The 12,681-nt window shown below is 46.7% G+C and overlaps 1 protein-coding gene across 4 annotated transcripts in view; it reads left to right on the top strand.

Annotated features, from left to right (window-relative positions):
- Nucleotides 1–7,762: 7,762 nt before the first annotated feature.
- Nucleotides 7,763–12,681, top strand: part of PDE5A (phosphodiesterase 5A) — a 111,267-nt gene continuing 106,348 nt past the window's right edge. Inside the window, exons 1-2 of one of the 4 annotated variants that reach the window (XM_081075762.1) lie at nt 9,303–9,412; nt 9,572–9,796. In XM_081075762.1, the coding sequence (XP_080931888.1) occupies nt 9,387–9,412; nt 9,572–9,796 (251 nt within the window). In that variant the 5' untranslated portion in view covers nt 9,303–9,386. Of the gene's footprint in view, nt 8,115–8,511; nt 8,638–9,272; nt 9,413–9,571; nt 9,797–12,681 lie in introns of those variants that run through there. The other 3 variants (XM_081075763.1, XM_081075766.1, XM_081075764.1) reach the window with 3 other exon arrangements.

Below are 12,681 nucleotides of genomic sequence, written 5' to 3'. Positions count from 1 at the left end.
GTAATTTCACAAAATACACAGTGTACAATGTTAGGGAAATGACACTTGATGACTTCAGATAAATGGGCATATTTGAACTGGCAAGGTTTTTAACTAATGTAGTCTTTAGGGGGTGTTTATTTCGCTTGGCCGGCCCCTAAGTGTGCATTTCTGGGTTTGCATGAAGTCTTACCATTTTGATACCATGAGCAAGGACTGACTTATTTATTTGTTTTATTTACTTATTTACTTTGTTTATTCAACAGCAGAATTATATTTATGGAATAAAAGGTTGATGATGAATACATTAGGATACTTTCAGCTGCAAATGGCGGAAAACCCAACTCAAACTAGCTTAACTACTTATCTGTTGGTAAATTAACCAGAAGAAAAGACAGAGGAGAAGTCTTAGAGGTGATAATCCTGTCATCTGCTAGAGTTCTTTTTCTTGCTCTAAACAGAAGCTTCACCTTGGAGCAGAATACTTGCAGAAAAGTCACGACAGCGTCTAGAGAGAATCTCTCATGGGGATGATGAGTTTTCCTCAGATGCCCCTAAAAACCCTGTCTTCACATTAGTAGGGCCGCATAGTGTCCCCTGCACCCATCACTTGTCCTAAGGGTGGTGTTAGCCTTAGATGCCCCAGAGCCACCCCTGAGGTGGTTTGTGAGGTCAGGTCCCCCAGAGGCCTATTCAAGGTATGAGGAGCCAGAGGGTACCTGAGTATGTCTGGGTATTACTGGAAGGAAGGAAGGGACAAATGAATGCTTGCAGGCCCCAGAAAGGTCTATTTCATATGGTGATTGGTGATCAGATAGAAAGTGTGGCCTGCCAAAAAATCAAAAGCATAAAATTGAGAAAGAAATACTCTTTCACATGATATATTAGCTTTAGAATTATTCCGAGACTTTGCAATCCTGTCTTCCAAATTCATGGAGTGTTTTCAATCTTTTCGCAAAAAGATCTTGCATACCAGTTGGTCATTCTGTAGCTGCTGTTTTTAAATGCAGGCTGCAACTTTGGAAATGGCATTAACCATTTCTTTTTGCCTCCCCTATTTGTTATTGTGCATTTCCGATTATGCTTTTGCTAACTTTTTATTCAACCATCCTTGAACAAGTACTTCCCACTGCCAAGGTGTGGTGCTCGTAGGTGCTGTCACGCAGCCATCGTACATTGTGGACATGACACAGCTCAAGTTGTTGGTGAAGGAGATGGAGTGTAAGAAGCACGTGCTGGGCTGTGATGCTAGGACTTGACTGGAGTGAGTGGTTAATTGGGACAAAATAAGAGATACGCAAACTGTCGTTATATTACATCTTACATGTATTTTATATCTCAATTCGGTGGCTGGACTAGCTGCATTCAAGCATCCTACTAAATTAATGCTTCACTTGCCACCTAAGTGTGATCTTAATGGATGCTTATAAAACTAATAATGTGGTTAGAGATCCGTCTCTTATAATCACCTAGAAGAAATGCCCCAGCCCCATGAATCCATTTCCTCGTTTATAGAATAGAACGAAATCCTACCTCACAGAGTTATGAGATGAGCTGTGTAAAATCGCAGTGCAATGTCTGACATACTGTGTTTCCCCAAAAATAAGACCAGGTCTTATAGTAGTAGGCCCTCCATAAAGGTTCGGCAACTTCTGGAAAGTGCCTGCAGACAGAAGCTAACGTTCAAAGTTGATGAGGCATATATGTGCAAATCTTTTAATGTTATAGTATCACAAGATGGTTTGTTTTAATGAATGGCAAAGAATAAAGAATATAGCAAATGGTATAGTTTAGTCTCAGATTCCCAAAAACACATAAAGAGGAAGATAGAAATCTTTTTTAATATTTTCTAACAGAACACAGACGTGTGTATCTAGTATGACCTGCTCTACCAACACAGAGGGGGGAAAAAGTTATGCATATCTCTTAGTTTGGTTCAACTAATCCAGTCCATCAAAACAAAAACTGTTAGCAGGTATCCTAGTAACCCTTACATTTCACCCCTATCCTCTCCTCCCCCCAGCTTGATGGGTTCATATCCGGCATCTCAGTTCTGCTGTTGGCTGGTTTCCTCACTTTTTCTCCACAATATATGCTTTTAAAAGATGGAAATTATTTCCAAACATGAGGGTTTTTCTTTTTCTCTGGCATGATCATTAAATTACCCTTTTCCTTACACATTGGGAGGAGGCAGGCTTCACACGGTGTCTGTGTGGTTTCTGAGATTTTAAAAATGAGACTCTGAGCATCAACAAAAAACGTTTTATCCATAACTTATAAAGGAAAGACAAGTGACTCTCTAGATTAGAAATCAAGATCAATGAGCCTCTGTTTCTCTCCAATTTTCTTTTAAAAATATACATTTTTGTCCCTTCAACTTTTAAAGAGTCTATTTTAAATGACCTACTTTTCAACTGGGTTTTAGTTAAATGTGTCACACCTGCATGCAGTTGACTTAAAAGTGTTTCTCTCCTTGCAGTTTCTTTCTAAACTAGTTTTTGTCATTCTGACTAGTGTGGGCTATTTTCTCTAGAGAATGGAATCTTTTCTTTCCTAGGAAAGTGGCTGTGTGTTTTATGTTATTTTATGTTTCTGTGAGTGGGTAATGTTGCAAACAATGTAATCCCCCTGTTTAGCATACTCCCCATGTGCAGGTGAAAGGGCAGTGAGGAACGCCAGGAGCTCCTGAGGTCATCTGCTTCTGAGACAGGGCTTCAAAGCATTATCAGCAGATGGTTGTCCACCCATTTGTGAAAGTCTCCAGGGAAAAATTCCACTGTTGTTTGTCATCACGAATCCATCTGCATTGCATCCCTCTGTCGTGAAAGTGTGTTTAGTATCTGTCCAAACTCCCTTCTGTTTTCGTGTAAGTCCATTTCCTCAGTGTGTGACCTTGGTTGATGTGAAGGACAGCGGCTCACCATCCTCTGTGTGACGTCTTGTCACATGGACCAGCCTTTGTTCATCGGACTGCATTTTGGGGTATAAAACCCCATGTTTGATTTGAGAAAGAAAAGGCTATGTACTGATTGGATTCATTACACGGTAACAGTTTTATTATCCGTACGTTGGCTCTGTCTTTGAAATTGAGACTTACGATCTGATTTAAATTCATGCATCTAACATGTTGGGCAGATCCCCACGGTGCAACAACCTGAAACATGTACTCAAAGACTGTCCTCAGAAAACTGCTGTTTCCCACGAGCCTGGTGCTGCTGAGGGTCAGAGGTCACCTTATTAGGGGTGAGAAGACTTCAAAAGACCACGAAAACCAATAGCCCTTCCTCAGAGATCAATGGCTGACGTGGTCACATCCAATACACGACAGCACTGCCAAAATGCGCTAAGAAAATGGTTACAGTTCTTTTAAAATTGTCCTAAGAAATAGCTACTGAACACATGCTATGACCCAGTCACTGTGCCTCATCGCAGTGTCACTTCTGAGGGGCCTCCACGGCCCCCGGCTCATGCTGTGAGCCCCTCCCCACGTGTGAGGACCTTGACTTGCTTCCAACAAACAGAATATGGCAGAGGTGATGGGATGTATGTGATTATTATCTGTATGCGATTGTAGGGTTACGGTACCTAAAATCAGAGTCCCCATCTGGCTGGAGTCCCTTTCCGGTGCTGGCTGTGAGGAAGCAGGCGGCCATGGTGGGCAACTCCATGTGACCAGGAACTGAAGGTGGTTCTAGAAGCAGAGAGGGGCTTCCGGACGACAGCCTGTAAGGCTCTCCAGTGAGCACCCAGCCAGAAAAAGAATCCACAGTTCTCCAGTAGTGAGGAACCGAATGCTGCCCCCAGCCCGAGTGAGTGTGGAAGGGGCCCTTGTCCAGCCCGCCTCAGACGAGCCTGCAGCTCTGGCTGACAGGCTGGTGACCTTGTGAGATGCCCCCAGTAGAGAACCCAGCTCAGCCAAGCCTGGGCTCCCGATTCGCAGAACCGGGGACATAGTGACTCTGCATGGTTTTAAGTCACTAAGACTGGGCTGATATTGCTGCACAACAATAAATAACTAATACACAGCTCCTCAGTCTCTGTCTTTCCTACCCTTGAAATGTTGGTAGAAAGTCCCTCGGTCTGGGGATGTTTGTGTGAAAACTGCTCAATCCAATCATCACGACTCGACTCAGATGTGTGCTGTATTCTTCTCAGTGTATCCTATTTAAAGGTATATACTGTGGGTTTGCCCAAATACAAGTGATTTTAAATTGATCACTTGGTTATAGAGTTACTGTCGGGCGGGGGACCCTGCTCGCTGCGCCATTTGTCGTGCAGCGTCTCAGCTCCCACTCCCCGCCCAAGAACGCAGGGCACGGTAAGGCCAAAAAGGAACACCCACGGAGCCATAGATAGGGGAGTCAAACCAATATATTCTCGCTGGCGGCTGGGCTGGAGACACAGGAAGCAGGATCTACATAATCTGCCTAACAGCAGTCCACGCTTGCCAGCCATCATCTTCTTGCTAGCCCCCATTCTTTTTTCTGCTAGCGTAGCCACAGCCGTTATATTAGTGGCCAATGGCCTACGGGTTACAGCTGACGGCCAACTAGCCACAGCTGCTGGCATCTGATCACAGTTGATGGCCATTTACTACCCGAGCCAGCACCTTTCTATGTGAGGCCGAGAGCCTGGAAACTGTTTTTTTGGGGTTCTGTCCCCACAGTTACCCATAGATCTTGTTTAGTAAAGATACTATTTTCCCATAGTAATTAATAAATAACTTGTGAGAAGATACTTTACGTAAATACTCATCATCAAATGCTCACCCATTAGTTTTAGCAACTGTTAATGATTTTCTAACTACATGATTCCATTTATATTCATTAGTTGGTATTTTACTGTAAGGAACATTCCCTTCTCTGCCTTTTATATCAGTATGGAATCAATTTCTTATTTTAATCAATGTTTTATAATTTGTTACTGTCACTATGTATTTTGATATTCAAATTACTCCAGATTTGTCCGCTGGAAGTCCCCTTCAGATATATCCCCTGTCCTGACATATTGGCATCATTTTTAAGCCTTTCTTATTTTCTGGCAAAACAAGATTTTCCAGGTACGTTTTGTACTTTCCCTGTCACAGACCCGGAATCTTTTCTCCTAGTTCCTTTTAAAGTGAAGAATGTTATTTAGAAGCCAAAATCTGGGTACTAAGTGTACTCATTGCCCCTGGAATGTCACTGCTTCTAGCATCTCAGTGACAGAGCTGGAAAATTTTATATTGAGATAAATTTAACAAAATACGTGCAAGACTTGGGCCCTAGAAACTATAAGCCATTGCTGGGAGAAATTTTAAAAGACCAGAAATACATGGATAAATATACCATGTTCATGGATTGTAGGCCTAAAAGTTGTCAGTTATGAAGATGTCTTCTGCTCAGCATCTCACAGACTGCAATCAGCTTATTGTCTGGCATTGTGGTCTTACCGGAGGCTTGACTGGGAAAATACCTACTTTTGAGCTCACGTGGGTTGTTTGCGGCATTCAGTTACTTGCAGTTATAAAACTGAGTGATTCATTTTCTTGCTGGCTCAGGCTCTTTGTAGGCTGTCCACTGGCAGCTGCCCACAGCTCTTAGGAACTGCCTGCATTTCCTTGTAATGTGGGATTTCCCCACAGGACACACACACACACACACACACACACACTTTTAATTTTTAACCTCCAATTCCGTTTCAATACCACAATGTACCTTCTAGTGTTTCCCCTTCAACAGTGAAAAACCTGGATCCCATTTTAAGTGCAAATATATTTACTTAATTTTCTCAATCCTAGGATACGTAAAATTGCTTCAAGAGAACAGGAAATACTGTGTGGTATTTGAAAAAACAAGTCAAGGCAGGAAAGATGTCATGACTCTTACAGTTCGTGTTATTCTTTTTGGGAAAGGATTTTGATCATCCATGGTTTTGATTGTTTTTTTTCTAGTTGTATGACCAAAATCTTTAACACATAAAAACCAAATCATGCAGAACCTTGAAAGTCATGTTAGAGTTTGGGTTTTATTTTCATACAATGGGAATACATTGGGGGGCTTTCTGTTAAGTCGTTTCACAATTGTTTGTTGTGAACAGCATTAACAGAATTTTTTCATTTTATTTCCTGGCAGTGTTTATTATTTACTCATTCTTCAACTCACTCTAAAACAAGATTTGAGATCCTTAGAGCGATCCATACCAATAAGTTAAAACATAAAATAACTGAACAAAGTAGAATAAAGACAAAAACGGAGCTGGGAATGAGAAGCCAGTTCAAAATATGCTTCCCTTTGAGTACTTTAACGTTACAAGAGGTACTGTTACAAATGTTATCTGAGTTTCCTAGAGACTAGAACACTTTGAAACAACTCATCCCAGAGTCCTTTATGATATGCTCTCCTCAGGAACCAGGCCCTCCCGACTGACCTCCAAGCCACCATCTACACTGCACAGAATTGAGACTCCTTCATGGGAGAATCCATGAACTTTTTGTTGCAGTGCTTTTTCAGAAACCTTCCTGTTTTTTTTGTATTTTAAAATCTGATACAATTTATCATACATTATTTCGCAGTCTCCTCCTTTGCTTGTTGTGTATTGGTTGTGGTTACTTGCATATAATGGAAAGTTTCAGAGAAACAGAGGTTACAAAATGACAGTTAGTTAATGCAGGAAGGCCAAACCATTGCATTGGGGAATAGATTGGAAGACGCTTTAAAAGTTGTTATGTTATCAATTTAATTATGTTTCTATGTTGTAGTGAGTAATGTTTTACATTGTTGCCAAAAATATTTTGAAAGGAGTTTGTTAAAAGTATGTAGCAACTCACTTTTGATATATTACTAATAGTGTTAACAAGTTGTGAAGCATACCAGGCCAGATTTAATTCTGCCCCCCAAAATCAGTTCATTGCAAAAATCAGATTAAAACTGTAGGTATGGGACAGGGATACAGAGATGAGGACCAAGCAAAGGAAAACACAAATGCCTTTTTGTAAAGCATGATGGGGATAGGACAAAACAGGGTAGGAAGTGAGAGCCCTTTCAAATGGATACTTTTGGGGGTGGGTGTGAGTTAATTCCAGTTAAATATAAATGACGAATTAATGCAAAATCGGGCTTCCTGCTGCTCTGCACTGTAGCAGCAGTGCCCATGGTCTCCAGCTGATTGTACAGAGGTGTCCTTGTTTGCTGGCTTCATACACAAACCACCCTTGATTATTCCAGGGTAGGCTTTTCTTTTCCAGCAAATCTTTTTCCAAGTCGTGAAAAGGTAGTGTTTGATGCAAAGGCACTTAATCATTGCTGTTGTTAACTTTACCATCAAGCACGGAGAAGGCTGTGTTGGAAGTCACCCACCAGGACCCACAGACCTGCCCTGGTCGCCCACGCCCCCATTCTCCTGCCCGGAGCGGGCTCGGTAGCTGGGGCGCCGTGAAGCACCGGGCGGGCTGGGCTCCCAGACCCCAGCGCTGGATGGAGCGAAGCACGGAGGACGGACGGTCATTGTTCTCCCAGGCCCAAGGGAAAGCGCACCTCTCACTCTAGGGGAAACTTCCCTTCGCTACGTCTGTCTGGGCTGGAGATGGGTCTTCCATTCCGCTGCCTTCCTTTTCCTAGAATGGGACACTCCGCGAACACTCGGGTCACCTCCGCGCGCCCCGGGAGCCCGCTCGGCGCGCAGCGCACCCCAGCGGCCGCGTGGCCGCCTTCAGGCTGTGGCCACCGAGCTTCCGGAGAGCTCGCCAGTCACCGCCGCGGTCGCCTCGGGATCGGGGACTAGAGAGGCTGCAGGGGCCGAGCTGGGCGGGACCCCAGGGAGGCGCGGGCGGCGGCACCCGCCCCGCCCGCCACACCTGGAGCGGGGGGTCGGGAGAGGCGGGCGGGGCTGCAGGCTGGCCCAGCGCCGAGCAGCTCGCCGAAGCCGTCCCGACGCGAGCGAGGCGAGGGGGAGGGTCTGGAGGCCGAGTCCGCCGCTCTCGGCAGGGACCCCAACTGGGGTGGAACCCGGCACCCGCGAGGCGCACAGGCGCGCGGCGCGGTCATGGAGCGGGCGGGCCCCGGCTCCGCGCGGCCACGGGACCAGGACTCGGTGGAAGCATGGCTGGACGATCACTGGGACTTTACCTTCTCTTACTTTGTTAGGAAAGCCACCAGGTAAGCACAGGACCCGCGCAGACCCAGCCGGGGAGTGGAGCGTGCTCTGGGGCTGCTCTCTGTCCGCTGTGGCATTGTCCCCTTCCCTCACCATTAAACCGCCTCGGCTCCTGGGCCTTGGCGTTTAAGTAGGTCCCTGGACCTGTGACGGTGCAGAGACCTCGACTTTAAGGCGAGTACAGTCGAAAAACCGGGGTTCGATCCAATTTGCCAAGTTCCAATACAACAATGTCGTGGCACCGCGGACCCCGGCCGCCCTGGCATTCCCTGGTGGCATGCTCCCACGCACCCGCGCTCGTGGGCCTCCTCCTGTCCTCTCCGCCTCCTGGTGCCCCTAAACCTGAACGAAACCAAAACAGTGTTGAGCCCCTTCCCTGCAGCTCCGGAAGCGCGGTTTCCAGCCCGGTCCCGGCGGCTGCGCTCCTCCCCCGTCCCCCTGGCCCGGGCCTGCCAGGGCGGGGAGCCGGGGCGGCGGCGAGACCACGGGGGAGCCCAGGGCAGCACCGCGCGGAGCCTTTCCGGAGTGAGTGCTGGCGCCGCGTGCCCCCGCAGCCCCACGGTCCCGCGCGCGCACCCCATGTCGCGCTCTCGGGGCCCGAGGCGGCGCCGCGGAGAGGCTCCGGGAGGGGTCGCGCGGTACGGCCGGGAGCGGACCCGGGCGCGGGCGGTCCAGTGCGGCCCGGGCGACCCCAGGGCAGCTCTGTCTGGTCCAGAGCCAAGGCCGGCGGCCGCGGCGGAGGGCGGGGACGGTGCCTGTCCTCTGGGAGGTGGCCGCGCCCCAGCAGTGGGGCGCGCGTGGGACACGATCGCGGAGAGTTGGGAGGAAGCGAGGCTGAGCCGAGGGACGCAGAGGGGCCGCCGAGAGTGCTTGGCGGGCGGCTCCCCGAAGCCTGTGGGTTTGGCGCGGAGCCGCAGGGCCCACCCGGCTCCTGCGCGCGCTCAGGCCGACCCCCGCACCACCCTTTGGGGAAGGGCCGAGCCTGCTGCTCGGAGGGCCGGGGTCGGGAGCCGGCGGTCGGCGCCGGGCCGGAGGGACACGCGCGGAGTGATGCTGGGGGCGCCGGCCGGGGCTCCGAGCCCGGCTCCCACGCGCGGGCGCGCGGGCGCCGCTGTGCCGGGCGCTCCCCGCCAGGGGGCGGCGCGGCGCGGGGCGGGCGGGAGCCGGGGGCGCTAAGGGAGCGGGCTGCGGGCGCCCTGCTCACCTGGGCGCGGCGTGGCCCCCGCGCTGCTGGAGTGCGGGCAGGGCCCCGCGCCTCGGACCCCGCGTCTGCGATGCTGCCCTTTGGAGACAGAACGAGGTACTGCCCCAGCACCCCCTTCCCCGCGCGGTGGGGCCGGGCCGGGTGGAGGCGCGGGTCGCCGGCGGGACCGTGTGACTTGTCCGTCCTCCGTGACCCTGCGGGTGTGTTACTTTGCAGTCTTAGAGGGGGCACTTTTTAACCCTGTTTCTCCGAAAGAACGTCCAGAGAGAGAGTTAGGGTCAACTTGACCACTTTCGGGGGTCCTGACAGGCGACGGCTCCGGACAAGTCCTACCTTCCTGTTCAATGACTCTGCCTTCCTTTACAAGTTCTCCTCCCGGCTTTCGCCTCCTCCCGTCAAAACCCCGCTTCTGCAGGGACCAAGCGTAAACCCTGAACGGACAGCGGTTTCTTTTCAAAGGGCTCCGTCTGCAAGTTTGGGGTGAGGCACGAAGGCCACCGGGGTCTGGGATTGTCGGTTTCCGTGGGCAAAAGTTTTCAGAGGTCCTGTGCTCCTCCGAAGCCATCTTTCCTGTTTCCTGTCCCCCTGTCACACTTGGCCCTTCTGCCTGCACTGCACGGGGCGCAGAGGCTGAGGAGCGGGCGGGCAGAACGGGCCGATTGTTGAAGTGGGGGTGGGGGTGGGGGGAGAGGAAGGGTGGTCTTTAGGCAGATTATCAACAGTCGAAAGAAAAAAGTTATTGGTCTTACAAATCAGCATAAATGCCCTTTTCCTCCCTTTCTCTCCTTTTAAAGACATAAACTCGGCATTGTTGGGTGGTGGTTTTTAACTAGTCACACAGAAAAACACTTGACTTTCAGAGCCTGCCAGACTTTGAAAGTAATAGTTTATTGAAAAATAAATTGGAAGAGTTGTTACATTTCTTTTCATATTACATTTTCTTCCAAGGAGCGTAGGATTAAAATCCTAATCCTCAAAATTACTCCCTCAGTGTAAAATTTAGAACATCTGAAACTATATCCTTTTTTTCAGTTAGGTTTTTATATTATAGTTGGTATTGACAGTTGGCTGCACACTTTCTGTGGTGTGTGTGTGTGTGTGTGTGAGTGTTTGTGTTCTTAAGGGAAGAGTTTATGTTGAGTTTATCTTGGAAAACGAAAGTGTAAAACATTTAGGGGTAGTACAGGCCCTCAAGTTTAGGAGTTACAGAGTGCTGAAAGTTTCTGTGTAAAGAATATCATCTAAGAACATGTGTGTAACCAGAGGTTCTTCACAAAACAATATTCCGGTTTGTTTTTCTATTTAGTGACATTAACTTAAAATAGGAGACAATAAGAGTGAAAGGTTGGACATTAGTTCCTTATAAAGTTGCCAAACTGCTAAACCCAGAGTGATTCACTTGGTTGTGGTAAAAACTTACTGCAGACATTTTCACTTTACAGCTAAGTTTTTTTTTATTGTTGTTTTTTTTTTTGTAACCGAAAGCTCACATTACTTTGCTTTTTCCCCTTAAGTTACACTTTCTAAGTGTAAAATGAATACTGTAGGTGACTCAGGAAACCCATGAAACAATAGTTTTGTAGCGGCATTTGGCATGTTTTAAGATTTAAAATGCATTTGGATTCCCTTAGATCAGCCATCTATGCCTGTAAACAGGCATGGTGATGGAACTATTTCTACATTCTTTGATTTAATTGTTGTCTTTTGACATTCCTGCAAACGTCTCTATCCTTGCCATGAGTACTGAACAGAGTGAAGATGCTGGCCCTCCTAAATTCTCCTTTGAACACCTGTGAATTTTGCTTGCCCTTTAAAGCCCTGATGCTGCTATATTATTACAGTTTGCTGTAACTATCTTCAAATACAGAGCTGCGCACCTCGTTAAAAGCCAGAACTTGGAGCATAGAAGTAGATGCTATTTAGAGTGATCACAACCTGTGGACACGATCTTGAGCATCAGCCGAATAATTCATAACATATCTATTCGCATAAAAATTAATTTGAGACTCGCCATATGCACCACCCCCCGCCCCTCAATATTGGAGCCGACTTTGCAGCCCTAGGGACCCCAGAGACTGTTAATTAAAGGCGCTAATGCTTTGCCTTCTTCCATGGGCCTTCCTGGTGCTAATGCCACTTGCACAGCTGTTGTTGCTCTTGACAGCTTATTCGAATAACGTTCCCTTTATTAGCAGCTAATCAGCTCTGTGCTGGGGGGTGATGTTTTGAGTCGGCTAGTATTGTAGGAGTAGCACAATTGACTTTTTATTGCTTTGTTTTGTACTGAGCAAAAGCTTGAGAATATTTGGCATATACTGGAAAGAGGAGATATTAAATGAGGACAAGTTTTTATGACCGCTTGGATCAAAGTCCAGAAACAGAAGTTTTACACTCCCATGGAGTTTTCTGTGATGGACTTTCTCTTTGATACAGCAAAGATGTGCTGAATTGTTGACGTTCCAGGTCCTGTGTCGGGGATTCTTTCTTTTTATTTTATTTCCTTTCTTCCTCAAATTTTTTTCTCACCTCTAAAAGCTGTGACATTTTTATTTGCAAGATGTTTATATTAAAACAGATGATGGATACAAAAATCAATACTGCTATCCACTCTTAAAAATTATGGTTTGTGTAATTATATGGGAATATAAGCTTTTCACAATTTTCAGACAAATGATTTTGTTAAGTATATTTTGTTAAGGAGTCACTAGCCTTGAACATAAAACTGTGGAAATTGACTCAGTCTGACTTTGGTATCATTTATAATATTTTATGATGGTAATTCTGGTGCAATAATCGCTTTTTGTGCTTTATTGTGTATAAGCAAGGTACATATAGCCAGGTCTAAGCTGCCTTTTACTGCCCTAAAAGTACTCACGTGGGTTGAATTCTTCCCTTCTGGAAGAATCCGTGGGCGCCCCTGAAATGATGGTTCTCATTGCCTTTCTATCTCGAGGTTTCAACTTCAGATCCAGTTAGATGCTGCATTGCAAGATCGTGCTCCTAAAAATGTGGCAGAATGAATGCAGTGACAATTAGTCTTGGATGGATGTCTGCTTAGAATAATGCAAACTTAAATAGGCTTTTAGTACAATTCAGTAACTTTTTTAAAGTTTGTGATATGAAGATCTGTAGAAATCGTCAATATTTTCACCATATCATGTCTTCAGCACCTCAAGATGAGCAATTTTTAGCGTTTTGAGTATGTTGTGTAACACAATTTCCTTTTTAAATAATTCCACCTAAATAGATGACTTGACTCTGGTCTCTGATATCATTTCTTTTAAAATATTTGAAATTCCTTTCAAGTTGTGTAGGTAAAGTTTGTACCTTCACTCTTATCTGATGATAGAGAATGTCTCACTCTG

This window comes from Rhinolophus hipposideros (genome assembly GCF_964194185.1).
Source record: "Rhinolophus hipposideros genome assembly, chromosome: 16".
NCBI classification, from domain to species: Eukaryota; Metazoa; Chordata; class Mammalia; order Chiroptera; family Rhinolophidae; genus Rhinolophus; species Rhinolophus hipposideros.
The sequence above is the reverse complement of the archived record's forward strand: the minus strand, read 5'-3'. Positions and strand labels throughout refer to the sequence as shown.